Consider the following 25,487-nt stretch of genomic DNA (forward strand, 5'->3'; position numbering starts at 1 on the left):
TCCCTCCTGCCGGGGGCCCCAGTTGAAAATGAGAGAAGTCATGTTTTACATTCTTGACTAAAATGCGGCTGTTTATAACCTTTCCACGTCATTACCCTCAATGCATAGATAGCTTTTTCATACTCCACAGTGTCTCTCATCATCCCATGGGTTTGTAAATCACTCGCAGGGATAGTGCTAGACTCAGCAGAACTGGTTTTGGGGTAAAATAGTACCTTAGAAATGGGAAAGATCATGCGAGGTAAACATCTGAAATAACACAGGGTCTCTTCCCAGATGTTTGTTGGATGAGTAAATAAGCAGAAATGTTCACGTTCTAAACAGTTCCCCTGTGTCCTTCCTTCCTTCAGTGCTGCGGACATGGGAGGCGACATCTCTGCAGATTAGATCTCTGTCAGACGCCTTCCGAGAGTGTCCCTCTTCCCGTGCCTTCCCATGCACTCTCCCAACCCCTAGGAGCTTCACAGTCTGTGACAGTGCACAACTGTAAGGAGGCCAGGCTAAGAGTCATCGTTTCTGCTTTAAAACCACAATTTATGAGTACAAAAGATAGTGGCATTTTTTCCCTTTGTTTTACTGATTTTTCTTTCCTAGTGAAGAATGGCATAGGCTGGGAAACTGAAGCACAAGTCATCTTGCATGAGGCCGTGGCACCCCGAGAAGCAGATGGAGGTTTTCCCCTCTCCAGCTGCTTTTGGAATGGCAGCCTCTTCCATGCCATGGCAGGTCCATGAGCAGACCCTGCTGTTGCTGCAGTTGCGGGGCTAGCACTTCCTGTTTCTGAGAACCAGGTTGTGTTTAAAAATGAGAGCAACTCCCAGAGAGGTGCACAGGACTTTCCTCCATGTGATTTCTCCTGAGACCTGCGTGGCCCAGGAGTATTTGCCTTTACTCTGGCATTGTTAAGGGGAGAGGGGAAACAGAGTTGTGGAGCCTCTTATCTTTGTTTTCAGGGTTAGGGATGACATTAGTTTCCTATTTACTGGGCTTAATTTTCTTGAACATACCAGATCTGAACAGAAAGAGGATTTCTGGTCACATGGGGCAGGGAAAACCTTTTGACCTGTATGATTCAGTGAGTTGCCTGTGCTGTTTTCCCATTGCCCAGAAACGGCCATTCACTTTGACCAATTAGATATTTTCTTTTTTTTTTTTTCTTTTTTTGAGACAGTCTTACTCTTGTTGCCCAGACTGGAGTAGAGTGGCGTGATCTAGGCTCACTGCAACCTCTGCCTTCCAGGTTCCAGCGATTCTCCTGTCTCAGCCTCCCAGGTAACTGGGAGTACAGTCACGTGCCACCACTCACAGCTAATTTTTGTATTTTCAGTAGAGGGGGTTTCACCATGCTGGCCATGCTGGTCTTGAACTCCTGACCTCAAGTGATCCACCCACCTTGGCCTCCCAAAATGCTAGGATTACAAGCGTGAGCCACTATGCCCAGTCACCAGTTAGATATTTTCATAGAGTAGAGAGATGTACAGTTTTATGCTACAATAAATACCTCTAAGTGCCAGCGTCAGCAGATGCTCAGGAAATGTCTTATTACATACAACTATGTAACACAGGATGAAAATATTTATGACTTACTTTAGATACAGGACATAAAATAAAAGTTTAATGAGGAAAGGCAAGGAAAATAATAAATCCAGTTCTTAGTTTAACCATGTTTAATGTCCTTAAAAATCTTGAAAATCTTGTAGCTTTAGGGACAATGTTATGACATATGCTTGCACACCCGTGTGTGATTTAAGGCTTCAGTCTTAGGAAAGTCAGTTGAAGACTGGAATCATTTTTGGTAAAATATTATAGTGGATTTTATTTTTAAAAGTATATATTTAGTGAGTGCTTAATGTAAAGATAGTGATTTCTTTTGGCTTTTTTGGTTTTTGTTTTTGGAGACAAGGTCTCACTGTGTCATCCAGGCTGGAGTGTGGTGGCCCAGTCACAGCTCACTGTAGTCTTGAACTCCTGGGCTCAAGCAGTCCTCCTGCCTCAACCTCCCGGATATCTGGGACCACAGACGCATGTCACCATGCCCTGCTCATTTTTAAATTTTTATGTAGAGATGGGGTTTCACTGTGTTACCCAGGCTGGTCTGAAACTCCTGACCCCAAGCAATCCTCCCCTCAGCCTCCCAAAGGGCTGGGTTTACAGGTATGAGTCACTGTGCTCAGTAGGGACAGTAATTTGTAAGGACAAAGCCTTTGGTGTTAATTTATAACACTCCAAAAGATCTTTTTTTTTTTTTTTTTTTTTCTGAGAGAGTCTCATTCTGTTGGCCAGGCTAGAGTGCGGTGGCATGATCTCACCTCACTGCAGCCTTTGCCTCCTGAGTTCAAGTGTTTCTCGTGCCTCAGCCTCCTGAGTAGCTGGGATTACAGGCACCCACCACCACGCCTGGCTAATTTTTTTATTTTTAGTAGAGACAGGGTTTCACCAACTTGACCAGGCTGGTCTTGAACTCCTGACCTCGTGATCCACCCACCTCAGCCTCCCAAAGTGCTGGGACAGGTGTGAGCCATCACGCCCAGCCCAGAAGATCTTTAAAAGGTCCGTTTTATCAGCTGACTTTCATTAGTATTTCCTAATAGCCAATAATTGTGTTTTATGAGGTCTTCTGTGCCAAGTTTTTATCCTTCTCTTTTGATTTTCAGTTTCTAAGCTGAATAAACAACTAATGCTCCTGGAGACGAAAACCCAAGGCCAGGAAAAGGAGCTGGTGGAGAACAGGGAACAGCTGGAGATTTTACATGCCAAATGCCGAGAACTCAAAACACACTCGGATGGCAAAATTGCAATGGAAGTTCATAAATCAATTGTAAATGAATTAAAAAGGTAAGGATTTAATGTTTTGCCTTTTGTTTTTTTCCAAGACAGGGTCTTTCTGTGTTGCCCAGCCTGGTCCCAGACTCCTGGGCTCAAGTGATCTGCCCATCCCAGCCTCTCAAAGTTTTGGGATTACAGGCATGAGCCACCGTGCCCAGCTGATTTAATGACTTTTCGAGTATAATGAGTCACTCTGCCTGTGGTTATAGGCAGAATGGAGAGAGGTTGCTCAGTTCAGTTCTTTCTGGGTTTCTTCACCTACGGTCATGCACAGCAGAGCGGCACAGGTGTCTGTCTGAAAGTGAGAATGGGACTTTTTTTTTTTTGAGACGGACTCTCACTCTGTTGCCCAGGCTACAATGCAGTGGCGCAATCTCAGCACACTGTAACCTCCACCTCCTGGGTTCAAGCGATTCTCCTGCCTCAGCCTCCTGAGTAGCTGAGATTACAGGGGTGCATCACCATACCTGGCTAATTTTTGTATTTTTGGTAGAGACAGGGTTTCACCGTGTTGACCAGGCTGGTCTCAAACTCCTGACCTCAAGTGATCTGCCTGCCTTGGCCTCACCTCCCAAAGTGTTGGAATTACAGGTCTGAGCCATCACACCCAGCCTGACTTTCTTTTTCTTTTAATAACTTTGGTAATAAATGGTAAATTAAAGTAGGGCCTGGCTCTCCTTGAGGGCTGCAGTCTGCACTTTGTGTGTGATTTTTTTTTTCATTCTGTTTTGGCCTTTGTTAATTTTAGAACCAAAGGCAATTTAAAATAGTGGAACTGGGCTGGGAGTGGTGCCTCATGCCTGTAATCCCAACACTTTGAGAGGCAGAGGCAGGCAGGTCACTTGAACCCAGAAGTTTGAGACCAGCCTGGGCAAAATGGCGAAACCACATGTCTACAAAAAAAAAAAAAAAAAAAACTACAGGGACATGCCCACCTGGCCACAATATATATATATATATATATATATATTTTTTTTTTTTTTTTTTTTTGAGGCAGAGTCTCTTTCTGTCGCCCAGGCTGGAGTGCAGTGGCCGGATCTCGGCACACTGCGAACTCCGCCTCCCGGGTTCACGCCATTCTCCTGCCTCAGCCTCCCCAGTAGCTGGGACTACAGGCGCCCGCCACCTCGTCCGGCTAGTTTTTTGTATTTTTTTAGTAGAGATGGGGTTTCACTGTGTTAGCCAGGATGGTCTCAATCTCCTGACCTCGTGATCCGCCCGTCTCAGCCACAATATATTTTTAAGTAAGGAGTTTAGGTTTTAAAACAGCACATAGAAAATGATTACAATTTTATTTTTTAAGAAGTGCGTGTGGCCGGGCGGGTGGCTCACACTTGTAATCCCAGCACTTTGGGAGGCCGAGTTGCGTGGATCACCTGAGGACAGGAGTTTGAGACCAGCCTGGCCAACCTGGTGAAACCCTGTCTCTACTAAAAGTACAAAAACTAGCCAGGCATGGTGGCAGGCACCTGTAATCCCCGCTACTTGGGAGGCTGAGGCAGGATAATTACTTGAACCCGAGAGGCGGAGGTTGCAGTGAGCCGAAATTGCACCACTGCACTCCAGCCTGGGAGACAAGAGCGAGACTTTGTCTCAAAATAAAAAAGAAGTGTGTGTGTGTGTGTGTATGTGTGTGTGTGTGTGTGTAACCAGCCGTAACAGTTTGCCTGGGACTGAGGGGTTTCCTGGGATGTGGGACTTTTAGTGCTAAAACTAGGAATGTCCTAGGCAAAGTGAAATGAGTTGATCATTCTAGTATGTATGTATAAATGTATGTGTTTGTATAATTACATGTGTATGTGTGTGTATATATAATATACATACATATGTATGGTATGTATGTAATTGGTAATTGGCCAATCGGTAATAGTCTGCGTGGGAGGATTGCTTGAGCCTAGGAGTTTGAGATCAGCCTGGGCAACATTGTGGAAAAAAAAAAAATATATATATATATATATAGAGAGAGAGAGAGAGAGGCTATTTTCTCATGTCAAAAAGAATCTTGTATGTGTATGTGAGAGAGAGAGATGGTATATATATTAACTATGTATAGGAAACATACATAATTAATATATGATAAAATATATGTATAATTATATATAAATATTTTATATATTTATATTTATATATTTTATATAAATTATAAAATATATGTGTATATATAAAAATTACATATATACTGTAAGTACATGGAAAAAAGGCAGAATGGGAAAATATTAATAGAAATTATCTTTGGCAGATGAGATTGTGTTTCAACCAGGGTCTTTGAGAGAAGCAACCAATAGGTTAGTGAGAAAGACAGAGAGAGTGAGATTTCTTTTAAAAATTGGCTCACACAATTGTAGGGGCAGGCAAGTTCAAAATTCATATGGCAGGCCAGCCCATTGGAAACCCAGGCAGGATCTCTGTCTTACAGTTTTGAGGCAGAACTCCTTCATTGAGAAAACTGTTTTTGCTCTTAAGGCCTTAGATTAGGCTCACCTACATTATCGAGAGTAAACCTCCTTTATTTAAAGTCAACTAATTGTAAATGTTTTTTTTTTTAGACGGAGTCTTGCTCAGTCGCCCAGGCTGGAGCGCAGTGGTGCGATCTCGGCTTACTGCAAGCTCCGCCTCCCGGGTTCACGCCATTCTCCTGCCTCAGTCTCCCAAGTAGTTGGGACTACAGGTGCCCGCCACCACGCCCGGCTAATTTTTTGCATTTTTAGTAGAGACGGGGTTTCACCGGGTTAGCCAGGATGGTCTCGATCTGCTGACCTCGTGATCCACCCGCCTCGGCCTCCCAAAGTGCTGGGATTACAGGCGTAAGCCACCGCGCCCGGCCCGTAAATGTTAATGACATCAACAAAATACTTCACAGCAAAGTCTAGTGTTTGATTTAACAACTGGGCACCACAGCTGAGCCAAGGTGACACATAAAATTAACCATCACAATGAGTAATTTTAATTTTTTTTTTTTCCTTTTTTTTTTGAGACAGTCTTGCTCTGTCACCCGGGCTAGAGTGCAGTGGCGCGATCTTGGCTCACCGCAACCTCCACCTCCTGGGTTCAAGCGATTCTCATGCCTCAGCCCTGCTTATAGCTGGGATTACAGGCATGTACCACCACATCTGGCTAGTTTTGTATTTTGTTGGCCAAGCTGGTCCTGAACTCCTGGTCTTAAGTGATCTGCCTGCCTAGGCCTCCCAAAGTGCTGGGATTACAGGCATGAGCCACCAGCCTGGCCTCTTGTATGTTTTTATATTTCCAAGTGTCCTATTCACTTTTGTAATAAGGGGGAAAAATGTTTTAAACGGTGAGTCTTTCAGTTCAAAATGGTTGACTGAATACACCTATTGACTTCTGTTTCTCTCCAGCTCCTCCTTCTCCCTCCGTAGCGTTGGTGTGGGGCAACAAATGAGCTAGTGCATGTGAAGCTTGGTGCTTTAGTAAATGCTGGTGATTCTAACTACTGGAGCCCAGTGGTTTTGACTCTACTATTACACGCTGACTGGGCCAGACTTGTGCTTTGCTTTGCTTTCTTGAGATGAGATCTCCCTCTGTCACCCAGACTGGAGTGCAGTGGTGCGATCTTGGCTCACTGCAACCCCCACCTCCTGGGCTCAAGCCATCCTCCATTTCGGCCTCCTAAGTAGCTGGGACCACAGGTACGTGCCATAGCTCCTGGCTGTTTTTTGTATTTTTATTAGACAGGGTTTCACCATGTTGTCCAGGCTGATCTTGAACTGGACTCAAACAGTCCACTCACCTTGGCCTTCCAAAGTGCTGAGATTCCAGGCGTGAGCCACCATATGTCTCCAGACATGTGCTTTTCTGTTGCAATAGAGGAAGGAAATACTTTTGAAATCATGTTCATTTTTATAATTTTATGTTTCTCAAACATCTGCTCCAGCGACCAGCGTGTTTTTGTGGCTGTGTCATAACTACATAAACATACAGTCATGTACCACGTAACAATGCTTCAATCAACAGTGGACCACATATACGACAGTGGTCCCATACAATTATAATGGGGCCAAAAATTTCCTATCACTTAGTGATGTCATAGCCATTGTAGCATCGTAGAGCAATGCGTTACTCTTGTGTTTGTGGTGTTGCTGGTGTAAACAAACCTACTGCACTGCCAATCCTGTGAAAGCCTAGCATGTGCAGTAATGGATGGTGCATAATACTTGATAATGATAATGAGTGACTATGTTACTGGTTTATGTATTTGCCCTACTTTTTATTGTTATTTTAGAATGTACTCCTTCTACTTATGAAAAAATAAAGTTAACTGTAAAACAAGCTCAGGCGGTTCCTTCAGGAGGTGTCCAGAAGCAGGCATTGTTATCACAGAAGGTGAAAGCTCCATGCATGTTACTGCCCCTGAAGATTTTCCAGTGGGATGAGACATGGAGGTGGAGGACAGTGATATTGATTATCCTGCCCCTCTGCAGGCCTAGACTCCTGTGGCATTTGTTCTTCATTTTTTAAAAGAATGTCTAGAAAGTTTTAAAAATTTTCTTAATAGAAAAAAGTTTGAGAGTAAGAATATAAAAATAGAAATATTTTTGTACAGCTGTACAATGTGTGTTTTAAACTGTGTTATAAAAAAGGCAAAAAATTAAAAAGTTTATAAAGTAAAAAGTTACAGTATACTAAAATTAATCTATTATTGAAGAAAAAATTTTAAAAATAATTTAAATGTAGCCTAATTGTACAGTATTTAGTCTACGAGAGTGTACAGTAATGTCCTCGGCCTTCACATTCACTCATCACTCACTGACTCACCCAAAGCAACCAATCCTGCAAGCTCCATTCATGCCCTGTATAGGTGCACCATTTTTATCTTATCCATTTTTATCTTTCTTTCTTTCTTCTTTTTTTTTTTTGAGGCAGAGTCTCGCTCTGTTACCCGGGGTCTAGAGTAGTGCAGTGGCATGATCTCGGCTCACTATAACCTCTGCCTTCTGGATTCAAGCAATTCTCACGCCTCAGCCACCTGAGTAGCTGGGATTATAGGAGTGTGCCACTATGCTTGGCTAATTTTTGTATTTTTAGTAGAGATGGGGTTTCACCATGTTGGCCAGGCTGGTCTTGAACTCCTGGCCTCAAGCATTCTGCCCGCCTCAGCCTCCCAAAGTGTTGGGATTACAGGCGTGAGCCACTGCGCCTGGCCTATCTCATCAATCTTGATTAACTGATATTTCATTAGGATATGTGTAGGTGTGGGGGTCTTTTTTTCATTTGCTGCAGTGGGTACCTCTGCAGTGAATCCCCCAAGGTCTTCAGAGGTCTGCAAATGCCCTTCAGCTATTCACTTCTTCCTTTCTGCTGTCTCTCGTATCCTTCTGAGGTTCCTGATGACCTAAGGCTGGACCTCCTGGATGGGTTGTCCACTTCTAGTACCTTTTATCTCCATTTCCCAATCGTTTGTTTCCTTGGTTCTGAGAGGTTCCTCAAACATATCTTTCAGCCCTTGTGATATTTTTAAAATTCTGGTAATCATGTTTAGTCTGGCTCTTATTTAATGTCTATACTTTCTTTTCTCATGGCATTTTGTTCTTTTAAAGGCTCCTTAGTCCTCTGTGTTAACTCAGTTTCCCTTGAGCTTCTCTGCTTGTCTGGATCTCTCTTTCATGTTGCAATTTCTTTCACCACACCTAATGATCCCTGTTGCTTGTTCACATCTAGTCATCTGTTCTGATTTTAGGAAGAGGAACTACTGGTACTTGGTGTGTACTGTGTCAGTTGAGGGATTTTCTGCCCTGGTGGTTCCCTGTGCAGGCATCTCCCTGACTGCTGAGCAGGCCTCTGTGTATATAGATCAGGTGCATGCAATGGTCAGCTTCACTTTAGGATACAGGTCTCCCAAAAGCCAGGATAAAGGCTTCCCTTTGTAGATACAACCTGTCCCCCTAAATCTTTAGCTCTCCCCAAAAAAGTTTGCTAAATTTCCTTAGAGAAGTGGGTTGACACCTTGTTTTTCTCCCACCTTCATCTTGAGTAAGCCCAGCCTTTCTAGAAAATAGTAAAAGCAAAGAGAGCCATCTCTGCTTCCAGGTGTGACCGCCAGTCCAACCCAAAGCCAACTGACAGCTCACCAGGAACATGAGCTTGTGCCATTTCCCATGTCACTGTTCCTTCCATGCAGGGTTGCCAATGGGCAGAGGAAGCAAGACAAAATACCCATTATTTGCCTTCCTTTCAACCAGGGTAGGCGAAAGAACACATACACACCACACCTCAAGGCTTGCCCTGCAGAGGTTCAATAAGCCTTTTTATCCCGGCACAAAAATCTTGTCCTCATGACCTCACCTTTGCCTGAGGCATCACCCTTTCCCAAACTCCTCCCCAGACATTCCCCCAGTGTAAGCGCTGGTTCAGCAGCTGCTTTGCTGATAAATCAGTGCGTATTCTGCATGTGGCCTATCTCTATTATGATGCCAGCATGGGAAGGGGCTCCCTAGTGGAGACTGTCGGAGGGCACTTCTACTCCCTTGAGCCTCACTCCAAGGTGTCCTTGGCTTCCGTAGCCAAAACAAAAACACTCAATTTCCTACTCCTCATTTTGTCTATTTTTCTACTAGGTCTTCATGGAATCCACATATTCTAGCTCTGATGAATTCCTGCCTCTCTCCATGTTATAAATTCTCTCTCCAAACACTGCCCCTTCCATGGGAGAGCCCATTAGGGTCACATCCCCGGCCCCATCCTTGTCATTCCTCTACCCTCGACCCACCTATGAACTCTGTGCCCAAAGCCGCTGAGCCAAAGCTGCCATAAAGGCTTTCCCTCCCCAGCCAGTTCAATCTGAGCCACAAAAGTCTTTCTCCAATTTCCACTAAAAAAAGATTTGGTGGCATCTTTGTTATTTTAAAATGGTCATTTCTCCCCCTGCCTTCACCATTAGTGACTTCTTTCTAAACTTTTTATACCTTCTTTACTTACATCTAGGGGGGTATCAGAACACAATGGTGTGTCACTTAATGAGGATACGTTCTGAGAAACTCATCATTATGTGATTTCATCATTGTGTGGGCGTCACAGAGTGTACTCACACAAAGCCACATGGCATAGCCTCCTGCACACCTGGGCTAGATGCTGGAGCTGTTTGCTCCGAGGCTACACACCTGCACAGCATGTCACTGTACTGAACACTGCAGGCAACTATAAACCAATGGTAAGTATTCGTGTATCTAAACATATCTGAACAGAAAAAGTACAGTAAAAATACAGTAGAAAAGAAAAATGGGGCTGGGCACGGTGACTGATGCCTGTAATCCCAGCACTTTGGGAGGCCGAGGCAGGTGGATCAGTTGAGGGGCTAATTTTTAAGTATTTCTGTAGAGGTGGGGTCTTGCTGTGTTGCCCAGTTTGGTCTCAGACTCCTGGCCTCAAGTGACCCTCCTGCCTTGGCCTCCCAAAGTGCTGGGATTTTAGGCATGAGCCACCATGCCTGGCCCCTGGTCTTTAGTCCTTAAAGCACAGGTCATAAAAGTGTTTCGTTTCATCTGGAAGGGTTTTAAGAAAGTCCTGGGGTGAGACCGGGCGCAGTGACTCACGCCTGTGATCCTAGCACTTTGGGAGGCCAGGGCAGGAGGATCTCTTGGGCCCAGGAGTCTGAGACAGAAGCTCCAAAATTTCTTCAGGGAACTACAAATCATGACATAGTGGATTTGAAAAAGAAACAAATCGAATTTTTATAACTGAAACACACAATAGCCAAAATTAAGAATTCTTACTCTTAAAGATGTTCTGTTTATATATATATTATATGTATATATATTTATATAAGTAAATAGTATTTATATATATATTTATATATATATCCATATGAGGATAATAAGATGGAGAGAGACTTGCAATCAGGAGGACTGCTTTAGATACAGTGTTCAAGGGAGGCCCCTGAGGAGGAGATGGTTGATTCCAGGCAGGATGCCTGAGAAGCAAGAAGGAAGTAAAATGAAAGTAAATGGTAGTGGTAAATATATAGATAAATGTAATGAACATTGAGTCTTTAAAATGGCAATACCTTTGGGGATTTAAGAATACATAAAATTAAAAGGCACAACAATAATAACATATAATCAGGCACAAGGCACATGGAGTTTGTGTTCTAAAGTCTTTATATCATTCAGAAGAGGATAAAAGTGTTGACTAAGTTTATAACTTGCAAATATGCATGATGAAATTTCTGGAAACAATGTATGTAACTTTTAAACTAGTATTGGGATAAAAAGAATCATTTAAAAATAATCCAAATAAGAGCAGGAAAGTGAAAGGTAGGCAAGGGGAGAATAGAAAACAAAAAGTAAAACCTTAGATTACAAAAAGTAAAAAGTAGATTTAAAACCAAACATACCAGTAGTAGATACACTAAATGGACAAAATACTCCAGTTAAAAGACAAAGAATGTCACAGTGTAACTAAAGCACAACTATGTTGTCTTTAAGATGTATGTCCCAAGCATAAGGATAGAGAAAGGTCAAAAGTAAAAGGGCAGGAAAAACAGTACTACTCAAGTACAAACCAAAACAGGGATGGTAAATCTTAATCTCTAACAAGGTAGATGTTAGTGTAAAAAACACTACTTCGGCCAGGCGTGGTGGTTCAGCCCAGAGGTTCAAGACCAGCCTGGGTAACATAGGGAGACTTGGTCTCTGCAAAAAATTTAAAAATTAACTGGGTGTGATGGCTCACTGTCTGTAATCCCAGTTACTCAGGAGGCTGAGGCAGGAGGATGACTTGAGCCCAGGAGTTTGAAGCTGCACTGAGCAGTGATCACACCACTGCACTCTAGCCTGGGCAACAGAGTGAGACCCTGTCTCAAACAGAACAAACAAAAATGCTAAGCAAAGAGGATGACTCATAAAGATAAAAGGCTCAACTTACCAAGTACAATTCACACAAATTTATATTTGTGTGCACCTAGAAATAATTTATGTCAATACATTTGAAAATTTAGATGAAATAGTCAAATTCTTAAAAACTTACCTTAAAACTGACTCAAAAAGAAAAAGAATACCTGAATAGTCCTGTAATCATTAAAAGAATTGAATTAAGCCGGGCGCGGTGGCTCAAGCCTGTAATCCCAGCACTTTGGGAGGCCGAGATGGGCGGATCACAAGGTCAGGAGATCGAGACCATCCTGGCGAACACAGTGAAACCCCGTCTCTACTAAAAATACAAAAAACTAGCCGGGTGACGAGGCGGGCGCCTGTAGTCCCAGCTACTTGGGAGGCTGAGGCAGGAGAATGGCGGGAACCCAGGAGGCGGAGCTTGCAGTGAGCTGAGATCCGGCCACTGCACTCCAGCCTGGGCGACAGAGCAAGACTCCGCCTCAAAAAAAAAAAAAAAAAAAAAAAGAATTGAATTAAAAAATCTTCCCTTGAAAAATCCAGGCCTAGATACCTTCACTAGAGAGTTCTACAAATATTCAAGGAAGAAATAATTTCAGTCTTACATAAATCTTTCTAGAAACAGAAAAAGAATTAATGCTCCTTAATCTAATGAGCTTAGTATAACCTTGATACCAAAACCCAACAGCGATAGTATAAGAAAGGAAAATTACTTTTCATTTCACTTATGAATGTAGATGTAAAACTTCTATTAAATTCTAAAATTCTAAAGTTCTATTAAAAAATAAAACTACAAAAAAGATCACACCAATTGGTGAAATGTCGAAAGGTTTCCTATTGAGATTGGAAACAATACAAGGTTGCCCTCTGACACCATTTCTGACAACATTAACTGCACTAGCTACTGAGTGGTAACTGACACACGTGGCATGAAAAACTTAGGAGGTTTGGAAAAAGGGAAAACAATAGTGTCATTATTCATAAATGATATAATTCTATCTGTAGAAAACAAATCTACAAATCATTAAAAATAGTAAGAGATTTTAGCAAAATTGTTCAAAACAAAATTTATGAAAATTAATTGGCCGGGCGTGGTGGCTCAAGCCTGTAATCCCAGCACTTTGGGAGGCCGAGACGGGCGGATCACGAGGTCAGGAGATCGAGACCATCCTGGCTAACCTGGTGAAACCCCGTCTCTACTAAAAATACAAAAAATTAGCCGGGCGAGGTGGCGGGCGCCTGTGGTCCCAGCTACTTGGGAGGCTGAGGCAGGAGAATGGCGTGAACCCGGGAGGCGGAGCTTGCAGTGAGCTGAGATCCGGCCACTGCACTCCAGCCTGGGCGGCAGAGCGAGACTCCGTCTCAACACAAAAAAAAAAAAAAAAAAAAAAAAAAAAAAAAAAAGAAAATTAATTGTATTTCTTTGTAGGAAAAAAAACATGGGGAGCACGTGGCTCATGCCTGTAATCCCAGCACTTTGGGAGGCCGGGCAGCGGATCAGGTCACGAGTCGAGACATCTGGCCAACATGGTGTCTCTACTAAAATAAGCCGGGCGCGTGGCTCACCCCCAGCACTTTGGGAGCCGAGACGCGATGCGAGGTCAGGATCGAGACATCCTGGCTAACACGGCGAAACCCGTCCTACTAAAAAATACAAAAAAAACTCGGCGAGTTGGCGGGTGCCTGTAGCCAGCTACTTGGGGCGAGGCAGAGAATGTGAAACCCGGGAGGCGGAGCTTGCAGTGAGCTGAGATCCGGCCACTGCACTCCAGCCTGGGCGACAGAGCGAGACTCCGTCTCAAAAAAAAAAAAAAAAAAAAAAAAAAAAAAAAAAAAAAAAAATACAAAAGTTAGCTGGGGATGGTGGCACAGACCTGTAATCCCAGCTACTTGGGAGGCTGAGACAGGAGAACCTGGGAGGTGGAGGCTGCAGTGAGCGGAGATTGGGGCACTGCACTGCAGCCTAGCAACAGAGCGAGACTCCATTTTAAAAAAAAAAAGATATTTTGAAAACTAAGGTAATGATAGGTTATCATGATGAGAAAAAAATTTTTTAATGAAAAAGAAAGAAGGAAGGAAGGAACCATTGACAAACTTCACAAATAGGTGTGAAAAGATTTACAGTACTTCTGTTGGGAAAATTATGAAACTTCATTGATTACATGATTTCACTTGGTGAAGAATTCCAAGCTGACAGATTTTTGGTAGTTTGTGGGTTTTTTTCCATTCAGTTTTAAAGATGCTGGCTGTTCATAGGTTTTTGGCGTGCATCGTTTATGATGAAAATCTGCTGTCACGGTTATCTGTATTCTTCTGAAGATAACGTTTCTCTGAGGCTTCTTTTAAGAATTTTTCATCGTCACTGGTTTTCAGTATTTTAACTGGGATATGTCTTAGCATGGCTTCTTTCTTTCTTTCAGACCCTTTTTTTACACAGGGTCTGGCTCTGTTGGGCAGGCTAGAGTGCAGTGGTGTGATCACTGCTTGCCCCAGCCTCGACCTCCTGGGCTCAAGTGATCCTCCTGCCTCAGCCTCTCAAGTAGCTGGGACTATAGGCATGTGCCACTGCTCCCGGCTAATTTTTAAATTTTTTTGTAGAGACAGAGTCTCGTTATATTGCCTAGGCTGGTCTCAAACTCCTGGCCTTGAGGGAGCCTCCTGCCTTGGCCTCCTGAAGTGCTAGGATTACAGTGGGGGGCCCCACACCCCGGCAGCATGGTTTCTTTACTCTCCATGAAGTTCATTCAGCTTCTTGGGGCTATCAGTGTTTACTTTTTATCAAGTTTGGAAATCTCTTTTGGCTATTATTTCTTGAACGTTCTCTTCTGTTTTTCCCTCTCACCTCTCCTGGACCGCTTGATGTTGTCCTGTTGATTGTTCTGTTCACTTTTTGCCCACACTTGTTTCTTTCTGGGCTTCAATCAGACAGTGTCTATTACTATGTCTTCAACTTCACAAATCTTGTGTCCTTCTACAATCGAATCTGCTGTTAGTCCCATCCAATATATTGTTCACTTCGCATAATGATTTTTCCCATCTCTGTAAGAAAGATCCATTTGAGTCTTTTTTTGTATTCTCCATCTCTGTCCCCAGCGTGCTGCTTTTCTCTTCTTTCTAAAATGTAGGAGCATGTTTTTCTAAAAACCTTTGTTTGCCAATGCCATCATCTCTTTCACTTCCAAATCTGTTCTGTTGATTTTTTTTCCCTCCTGATCATGGATCGTATTTTATTGCCTGTTCTCATGCTTGATTGGGTGCTGGATGGTGTAGATTTTATGTTGCAGGATGTTAGACTTATTGCATTGCTTTAAATAGTGTTAGATTTCATTCTGGTGCACACTTAAGCTACTAGATAATTGTTGGATTCTTTATTTTTTTACTTTCTTTTCTTTTTTTTTTTTTCTTTTTTCTTTTTTTTTTTTTTTTTTTTTTTTTTTTTTTTTTTTGTAGAAACAGAGTCTTGTTATGTTGCCCAGGCTGGTCTTGAGGTCCTGGGCTTGAGCAGTCCTCCCACCTCAGCCTCCCAAAATGCTAGGATTACAGGCGTGAGCCACTGCACGTGGCTAAGCTGGATTCTTTCAAAGCTGACTTTTGTTAGGGTGGGCCCAAAGCAACCTCTAGTCTAGGGCTAAGTTAGCCCCACTACTAAGAGAGTAACACTCCTTTAATAATTCTATCCAATATCTCTTTTATTATAAGGTCTTTCCATTCTGACTGGTGGGTGCATGAACTATTTCCCATTATTTGTGTGTGTCAGGAATTGTTCTGCCTACTGTTTGTAGTGTTTCTTTCCTCGGCTTTAGTTTCCTCTTACACACGGACAGATCAGTACCCAGCCAAAGACCCCTCAAGATCTCCAGAGCCCTTTCTCCCTCTGTGAAACGCCCTCTGCCCTGCCCTGGAAATTGCAGCTGCCTTAACCTCCCTGCTCTTGGATCACTGGCTCCTGGGCTCAGCAGGTATCTGCCAGACGGGAAGGTGGAGGAAGCAGTTGCAGCACTCACCTTGTTTTCCCTTCCCTTCAGGATCACAGTCCTGCCTTGCCTGTTGTCCAAAGTCTGAAAACTGTGGTTTCTTCTGTTTTGCCTGGTTTTCTAGCTGAGGGTAAATCTGGTCTCTGTAACTCTATCTTGGCTGCAAGCAGAAGTCTTGGTATTTTCAACATTCTTCTTTAACCTTTTATCGTTAATCCGATTCAACAATTTATCCAATAAAATAATAGTTAAGTAAATTTTCAGTGAAAGAAATGAATCCTGGATTTTGTATGTTTCACAGTTATAGTTGACAAACCTTAAAATCATACATTGTTGTGTATTTCTGCTGTGCTGGTAAAGGATGCAGCCCCTATCCCGTTACTCTCTATGCAAATTAGGTTGTTACCAAGCTGGTGTTCAACAAAATAAGTGCCCCTTTGTTCTTTGTTTCTTTTGTCTTAAAAATGTGTATTTATAATTACATTATTATGGAAAAAATTGTTTTAGTAGGTTTTTTTTATTAAATCTGGCATTTATAACCATGTAAAAAATAGAGCTATCTTAGATTTTTTTGGAAGGAATAGCGTGTACACACACAGAGAGAGAGAGAGAGACAGAGAGACAGAGAGAGACAGAGACATAAGCCAAAACCGTGGGAGAAAAAGAGGTTAGAGGTTAGATCATCACCATCAAAGAAGTGTGTGGCCGGGTGTGGTGGCTCATGCCTGTAATCCCAGCTCTTTGGAAAGCTAAGGCAGGAGGATCACTTGAGCCCAAGAGCTCAAAACCAGCCTGGGCAACATAGTGAGACCTCATCTTTACAAAAAATACAAAAATTAGCCAGCCATTGTGTGTGCCTGTGGTCTCAGCAACCTGGGAGGCTGAGGTAGGAGGATCGCTTGAGTCCAGAAGTTCAAAGCTACAGTGAGCTGTGATTATGCCACTGCACTTCAGCCTGGGCAACAGAGTGAGACCCTGTCCCACACAGACACACACACAGTGTGTGCCCAGCCACGCCCTCTCTCCCGTGGTCTAGCAGCTTGGTCCCAGGTCCTCTAGGGCCCAGGATTCGGAGATGTTTCAACAGAGGCCTTCCAAGTGACCCACCCAGAGGCTGGACGGCTGGGCTGTTATCACTCATCTGCCTCATTGTGTGACTGCCCCATTTTAGCTTCATTGTGCTGAATACAAGCCTGTAATGTTTTTGTCCTTCAGCCAGTTACAGAAGGAAGAAGAGAAGGAAAGGGCTGAGATGGAGGAGTTGATGGAGAAGCTGACAGTCCTGCAAGCGCAGAAGAAGAGCCTGCTGTTAGAGAAGAACAGCTTGACAGAGCAAAACAAAGCACTGGAAGCCGAACTTGAACAAGCACAGAAAATCAATAGGTTTGTATCTTTTTTTCCTTTAAGTTGCTTTTATTTTCAATAGTTAAAAAAGACAAATGGGTTGGGTGCAGTGGCTCAGTCCTGTAATCCCAGCACTTTGGGAGGCTGAGGCAGGTGAATCATTTGAGGTCAGAAGTTCAAGACCAGCTTGGCCAGCATGGCAAAACCCCATCCCTACTAAAAATACAGAAATTAGCCAGGCGGTAGTAGCATGCACCTGTAGTCCCAGCTACTTGGGAGGCTGAGGCAGGAGAATCGTTTGAGCCTGGGAGGCGGAGGTTGCGGTGAGCCGAGATCATACCACTGCACTCCAGCCTGGGCGACAGAGTGAGACCCTGTCTCCAAAAAGAAAAAGGACAAATGAAGAATATTTTATTTCATTTATTTTAATCTTTTTCTAATAGTCGCTATAAAACTTTTCTGTTTTGAAATTACTGGATATCAGACTATAGTAAGTATTGTTTCTGTTAACCAATGTTAACCAACATTTCTCAAGTCTATAATTCAAATATAATTGAGAGTCGTATGATAACCCTAAGACTCAAAGTTCTAGGAGCTCTTTCCTAACCATTTCATAAAAGTCTACTTTGGAATTTCTGCATCTTTTTTTCAAAAGTGCCTTTTAGAACATGAGCCAGATAGTTAATAGAATAATACTTAATGAGCCTATGGGCCAGGTGTGGTGGCTCACGCCTGTAATCCCAGCACTTCGTGAGGCTGAGATGGGCAGATCGCTTGAGGTCAGGAATTCAAGACCAGCCTGACCAACATAGAGAAACCCTGGCTACTTAAAAAAATATATAGGCTGGGCGCGGTGGCTCAAGCCTGTAATCGCAGCACTTTGGGAGGCCGAGACGGGCGGATCACGAGGTCAGGAGATTGAGACCATCCTGGCTAACACGGTGAAACCCCATCTCTACTAAAAAAAATACAAAAAACTAGCCGGGCGAGGTGGCGGGTGCCTGTAGTCCCAGCTACTCCGGAGGCTGAGGCAGGAGAATGGTGTAAACTCGGGAGGCGGAGCTTGCAGTGAGCTGAGATCCGGCCACTGCACTCCAGCCCGGGTGACAGACCAAGACTCCGTCTCAAAAAAAAAAAAAAAAAAAAAATATATATATATATATATATATACACACACACACACACACATATATATATATACACACACACACACACAGAAAATTAGCTGGGTATAGTGGTACATGCCTCTAATCCCAACTACTCAGGAGGCTGAGGCATGAGAATCACTTGAACCTGGGAAGTGGAGATTACAGTGAGCCATGATCATGCCACTGCACTATAGCCTGGGCGACAGAGCAAGACTGTGTCTCAAAAAAAAAAAAAAAGAGCCTATTCGTTGTTAGACATTTGGAACTCCTCTTATTAACTTGAGTTGGGGTCACTAATTATGCTTGGTTTCAAATTCAGTTACTTCTTCTCACCTTGAAACTTAATAGAAGATTTAGGTTGCTAAAGAATAATATTGAAATGCTAACATACTTGCCTTTTTGTAATACGGTTATTCACCATGCCCTAGCCATGTAAACTAATGGGTTTTTATTCTACCATTTGGGGTAACTCTCTAGGAAATCTCAAAAGAAGATTGAGGTCCTCAAAAAGCTGGTGGAAAAAGCCATGGGGAACGAAATGTCTGCTCACCAGTACCTGGCAAACCTTGTTGGCCTGGCAGAAAATATAACCCAGGAACGTGACAGTCTTATGTGTTTGGTAAGTTTCCTGAAGGTTACATCAAGTAAACTGTAAGTTAATATGCAAATGTGATTTTAAGAGTATTTTAAAAAAGGATCTATTAAAAGCTTTATCCAGGCACTCCCTGACTTACGATGGAAGGTTCGACCTAGGAATTTTCGACTTCATGACGTATTTATTGGGAAATAATCTTATTATAAATTGAGGAGCTCCTTACAACTTATAATGAAGTTACCATTTATACTGAATGCCTATTGCTTTTACACCATTATAAAGTTGAAAAAATGTAGATTGAACCATCATAAGTTGGGAACCATCGGCTGTAATATCAGGATTAAATGCATTTTTGATATACAGTTTGTTTGACTTATCATGGGTTTATCAGGATGTAGCCCTGTTGTAAGTCGAGAACCATCTGTATTTTAAAATTTCAACTGTATTGCCCTGGCATGGTGCTGTGTGCCTGTAGTACCAGCTACTTAGGAAGCTGAGGCAGGAGGATCATTTGAGCCCAGGAATTCAAGACCAGCCTGGGTAACATAGTAAGATTCCATCTCTACAAAAAAAATTTAAAAATTAGCCGGTCGTGGTGGCATGCACCTGTAGTCTTAGCTACTCAGGAAGCTGAGGTAGGAGGTTCATTTGAGTGTGGGAGTTGAAGGCTGCAGTGAGCTATGACTGTACTACGGGACTGCAGCCTGGTAAACAGAGCAAGACCCTGTCCCTAAAAAAAAAAGAAATGCGAATAAACCAGTCTTGAGATACTATTCTCAAAAAATGTTACAAATCATTTTTTTCTTTTTAAACAATTCTTTTTATTAATGCATAATATTTTTATATTTAAAAAAATATTTTAAATATATTTACATACACATGGGGGAGGTACATGTGATATTTTGTAACGTGCATAGAATGCATAACGATTAAGTCAGGTATTTGGGCTATCCATCACCACAAGCATTTATCTTTTTTTTGAAGACGGAGTCTCACTCTGTCACCCAGGCTGGAGTGCAGTGGCATGATCTCGGCTTACTGCAACCTCCGCCTCCTGGGTTCAAGACTTTCTTGTGCCTCAGCCTCCTGAGTAGCTGGGATTACAAGCACATGCCACCACACCTGGCTAAGTTTTGTATTTTTAGTAGAGACAAGGTTTTGCCATGTTGGCCAGGCTGATCTTGAACTCCTGGCCTCAAGAGATCTGCCCACCTTGGCCTCCCAAAGTGCTGGGATTACAGATGTGAGCCACCACGCCTGGCTGAGCATTTATCATTTCTGTGTGTGGAGAATATTTCAAATCCTCATTGCTAGCTATTTTGAAATATACAATACACTGTTGTTAACTTTAGTCAACCTACTCTGCTGTCAAACATTAGAACTTATTTCGTCTAACTGTATGCTTATACCTATTAAGCAACCTGTCTTCATTCTGCCTCCTGCCCCCAACAGCCGCCCACAAACACACCCATACCCGCATGCATCCTAGCCTCTGGTAGCTATCATTATAATCTCTACCTCCTTGAGGTCAACTTTTTTAGCCCCCACATATGAATGAGTACATGCCATATTTATCTTTCTGGGTCTGGCTTACTTTACTTAACATAATGGCCTCCAGTTCCATCCGTGTTGCTGTAGATGACATGGTTTTGTTCTTTTATATGGCCAAATAATATTTCATTGTGTAAATAGAGCATATTTTCTTTACTTAATTCCTTGCCTGTGAATAAATACCCAGTAGTTGGATTGCTCGATCGTTTGGTAATTGTTTTTAGTTTTTTGAGGACCTCCATACTGTTTTCCATAATGGCTGTACTAATTTACATTCCCACCAACAGTGTATGCGGATCACTTGAGTCCAGGAGTTTGAGACCAGCATGGGCAAGATGGGGAGAACCTATCTCTACAAATAATGAAAAACTTAGCCAGGCATAGTGGTGCATGCCTATGGTTTCAGCTACTCAGTAGGCTGAGGAACGAACCTAGGAGGTCGATCATACCACTGTACTCCAGCCTGGGTGATAGAACAGGACCCTGTCTCAATTTTAAAAAAGAAAAGAAAAAAAATTTCAGGACCTTCTAAATGTATTACACGAAGGGGGAAGTTAAGCCCTGGAGACTAAGCAATGTAGCTTGTTTGCTATTCTGCTTCTTATAGATTAGTTCTCTTCCTCATTGCTGTTGTTTTGTAAATGACTAGGAGACACCAGAGACCAGACCTTCTCCTCCTTCCAGTCACTCATCTATAAAGATGAACTGCTTCCTTTATTGTTCTGTACCTAAGACTAGATGGCACCCATGATCCCATGACTGTTACATCTTCAATGTGGAATGTTAAATATACCTTTCCTGAAAGAAAAAGACTGCTTCAACTAATTAGATTGTTGTAACTATGCATTCAGTCTTACATAGACAGACACTGAAATTCTGTTAAGCTTTCCTACATGTGGTCCTATTAGCGATCCCAAACTTGTACACTTCAGAACACAGACTTATGTTCTTTGGAATCTACTTCCTGGGTGACCTGTCCTCAAACTTTGTGCTTGAATAAACTCTCTTTAAACTAGATTCTGACCCTTTTGATTATTTTAGGTTGACATCAGCATCTGTTTTGGTTTTTTTTTTTTGTCTTTTTAATAATAGCCATTCTAACTAGAGTAAGATGATATCTCATTGTAGTTTTGATTTGCATTTCTCTGATGATTTGTGATGTTGAGCATTTTTTTCATATGCCTGTTGCCCATTTGTATGTCTTCTTTTGAGGAATGTCTGTTTAGATCCTTTGCCACTTTTTAATGGAGTGTGTTTGTTTGTTTGTTTGTTTACTATTAAGAGTTGTGTTCCTTAAAAAAAGAGAGAGAGAGAGAAAATTGAGTTCCTTGTATATCCTGGGTATTAGTCTCTCGCTGAATGAATATTTTGCAAATATTTTCTCTTATTCAACAGGTTGTCTCTTCATTCTATTGATTGTTTCCTTTGCTGTGCAGAAGCTTTTTAGTTTAATATAGTTCCATTTGCCTATTTTTGTTTTTGTTGCCTGTGCTTTTGGGGTCTTAGCCATAAAATTTTTGCCTAAAGTCCTGGAGTGCTTCCTCTATGTTTTCTTCTAGTAGTTTTATAGTTTTGGGTTTTACATTTAAGTCTTTAATCCATTGTGAGTGGATTTTTTGCATATGATGATAAATAGAGATCTAGTTTCCTTTTTCTGTATATGGATATCCAATTTTCCCAGCACCATGTACTGAAGAGGGTGTCCTTTCCCCAGTGTATGTTCTTGGTGCCTTTGTTGAAAAGCAGTTGGCAGTAAATATGTGGGTTCGTTTCTGGGTTCTCTATTCTGTTCCATTGGCCAATGTGTCTGATTTTGTACTGATACTGTGCTGTTTTGGTTACTATAGACTTGTAATATATTTTGAAGTCAGGTAGTGTAATACCTCCAGCTTTGTTCTTTTTGCTCAGAACTGGTTTGCCTTTTCAGGCTCCTTTTTGGTTCCATATGTATAATGTAGGATTGTTCATTCTATTTCTGTGAAAATTGTCACTGATGTTTTGATAAGGATTGCACTGAATCTGCTGATTGCTTTGGGGAGTCTGGTCATTTTAATGATGTTAGTTCTTCGAACCATGATCACGGGATGTTTTTCCATTAGTTTGAGTCAGCGTCATTGTCTTTCATCAGTGTTTGTAGTTTTCCTTGTAGAAATCTTTAACTTTCTTGGTTAAATTTATTTCTAGGTTTTTTGTTGTTGTTGTTGTTGTTGTTGCTATTGTAAATGGGATTGCTTTCTTGGTTTCTTTTTCAGGGAGTTCATTATTGGTGTATCAAAACACTACTGACCTTTATACGTTGATTTTGTGTTCTGCAACTTTACTGAACTTTTTTATCAGATCTAAGAGTCGTTTGGTGAAGTCTTTAGTTTTTTCTAAATATAAGATTGTGTCATTGGCAAAAAGAAACAATTTGACTTTCTCTTTTCTAATTTGGATGACTTGTATTTCTTTCTCTTGCCTGATTGCTCTCTCTAGGACTTCCAGTACTGTGCTGAGTAAGAGTGGTAAAAGTAGGCATCCTTAAATAGTTTCAGTTTTGAGAGGAAAGGCTTTTAGCTTTTCCCTACTTGGTATGATGTTAGCTGTGGGTTTGTAATATATGGCCTTTCTTATGTTAGGTATGTTCCTTCTATGTCTAGTTTATTAAGTGTTTTTATCATGAAGGGATGTCGAATTTTTATCCAATTTTTTTCTGTGTCCATTGGTGTGCTCATATGGTTTTTATCCTTCATTCTGCTGATGTGATCTATCATGTTTATTGATTTGTGTATGTTGAACTGTCTTTGCATCTCTTGATCCCACTTATACTATTTTTTTGATGTGCTGTTTAATTTGGTTCACTAATATTTTGTTGAGGATTTTGCATCTGTGTTCATTAGGGATATTGGCCTGTAATTTTCTTTTTTTATTGTGGCCTTGTCTGGTTTTGGTATCAGGGTATTGCTGGCCTCAAAGAATTAGAGAGAATTCCTTCCTCTTCAATTTTTTTTGGAACAGTTTGAGGAGAATTTGTATTAGTTCTTCTTTGTAAGGTTTGTAGAATTTGGCAGAAAAACCATCTGGTCCTGGACTTTTCTTTGTTGGGAAACGTTTTATTAATGATTCAATCTCATTATTTGTTATTGGTCTGTTCAAGTTTTCTTTTTCTTCCTAATTCAATCTTGGTAGTGTTGTCGATGGGCCGGTTCAGGTTCTTGACTTCACTGCACAAAAGAATTTGAGAGCTAGTCCAAAGTAAGAGCAGGTGAAGAAGTCTATTGCAAAGCAAAAGTCACTTAGAGACAGAGGAAGAGACAGACCCTAATATTTTAAGGGAATGCCCTTTACAGGAGCTGTGCATGCATATTCATAAAGTATTGGTGAGGTCAAGTGTGCAAAGGTGGACCTATGGTTGGTGCATGCACTCAGCATCTACATGCTCTAACGTGTATCATATGTATAATTAGCATTAAAACCTCCACCTAGGGTGTGTTTTTTACATTAAAATGAGGAAAAGTTCACTGTAAGCTAAATTAAGCTAAACCTTGTGCCTAGCTGTGCATGCAGGACCCTGGAGAAGTCTTTAGCCCTGCCCAAGCAGGAATTGGTAGTTAATAGCTTCTTGGGCTTTTGGTGTTGATTGGCTGGAGATTGGGGAACCTACATTATGACTAAGGGATTTTTGTTATTTTTCCTAGGCCATACTGGGTATCGGGAACGTGTAACCACCTGGTAGTTGGCTGGGATCCTGTGGGACTACTTATCTTGCAAAAGAGTTAGGTGCTGACATACAAGAGTGCACATGAAAGGAGCCCACTGCAAAAGGAGCATGCGGGGCTTCACTAAAGAGGACTAGTCATGTCTCGTAACTTTGCTGATCTTGCCTCTGTAGGTTGTATGTTATCCAGAAATATATCCATTTTCTCTAGGTTTTCAGTTTATTAGCAGTGGCTTTTCACTATGTTGCCCAGGCTGACCTTGGACGTGTGGATTCAAGCAATCCTCCTGCCTCAGCCTCCTGTGTCACTGGGACTATAAGAACATTTCACCCTGCCTCACTTAGTTCTGCTCTGATCTTTATTTTTTCTTTCTTTCTACTAATTTTGGGTTCTATTTGTTCTTGTTTATCTAGTTCCTTGAGGTACATCATTAGGTTATTTGAAATATTTCCGCTTTTGTGATGCAGGCATTTATTGCTATAAACTTCCCTCTTAGCACTGCTTTTGCTGTATCCCACAGGCTTTGGCATGTTGTGTTTCAGTTTTCATTTGTTTCAAGACATTTTTGATACCCTTCTTAATTTCTTCATTGACCCAATCATTGTTAAGGAACATGTTGTTTAATTTTCATATGTTTGTACAGTTTCCAAAGTTCATCTTGTTATTGCTTTCTAGTTTTAGTCCACTATGGTCTGAGAAGATACTTGATATGACATCAGTATTTTTAAATTTGTTGAGCTTGCTTTGTGGCCTAATACACATTGTGTACTAGAGAATGTTGTATATGCTGATGAGAAGAATGTATATTCTGCAGTTATTGGATAAAATAAATGTTTCGTAAATGTCTATTAGGTCATTTCGTCTAAAGTGCAGTTAAATTCAGTGTTTCTTTGTTAGTTTTCTGTCTCGGTGACCTGATTGCTGAGAGTAGAGTGGTAAAGTCCCCAACTATTATTGTATTGTGGTCTATCTCCCCTTTTAGATCTAATAATATTTGTTTTATATACCTGGATGCTGTGGTGTTGGGTGCATACATGTTTAGAATATGTGTCCTCTTATTGAATTTATCCCTTTATTATTATAATATGACTTTGTTTTCACAGTTTTTGACTTAAAGTTTGTTTTATTTGATGCAAGTATAGCAACTCCTGCTTGCTTTTGGTTTCCTTTTGCATGGAATATTTTTTTCATCCCTTTACTTTTAGTCTGTATGGATCTTTACAAGTGAAACGTGTTTCTTGTAAGCAGCACATAGTTGGATCATGTTTTAAAAAAATTTTTTTTTCTAATATCCATTCAGCCAGTGTGTATCTTTTAAGTGGAAAATGTAATTAATTTACATTCAAGGTTACTATCGATATGCAAGGACTTATTCCTGTTATTTTGTTGACTGTTTTCTGGTTGTTTTGTATATCATTTGTTCCTCTTATTTATCTCATTCTATAGTGGTAACATTTGCGTTCTTTTCTCTTCCTTATTTGTGTGTGCTTGCTCTACCAGTTAGTTCT

The 25,487-nt window shown here is 41.5% G+C and overlaps 1 protein-coding gene across 2 annotated transcripts in view; it reads left to right on the top strand.

Annotated features, from left to right (window-relative positions):
- CEP89 (centrosomal protein 89) overlaps positions 1 to 25,487 on the top strand; it is a 98,495-nt gene that overhangs the window by 57,434 nt on the left and 15,574 nt on the right. For both annotated transcript variants that reach the window (XM_010367005.2, XM_030942834.1), the window contains 3 exons: positions 2,655 to 2,835; positions 16,859 to 17,026; positions 18,613 to 18,754. In XM_010367005.2, coding sequence (XP_010365307.1) covers positions 2,655 to 2,835; positions 16,859 to 17,026; positions 18,613 to 18,754 — 491 coding nt within the window. The remainder of the gene's footprint in view (positions 1 to 2,654; positions 2,836 to 16,858; positions 17,027 to 18,612; positions 18,755 to 25,487) is intronic.

Source organism: Rhinopithecus roxellana, chromosome 12 (assembly GCF_007565055.1).
Source record: "Rhinopithecus roxellana isolate Shanxi Qingling chromosome 12, ASM756505v1, whole genome shotgun sequence".
NCBI classification, from domain to species: domain Eukaryota; kingdom Metazoa; phylum Chordata; class Mammalia; order Primates; family Cercopithecidae; genus Rhinopithecus; species Rhinopithecus roxellana.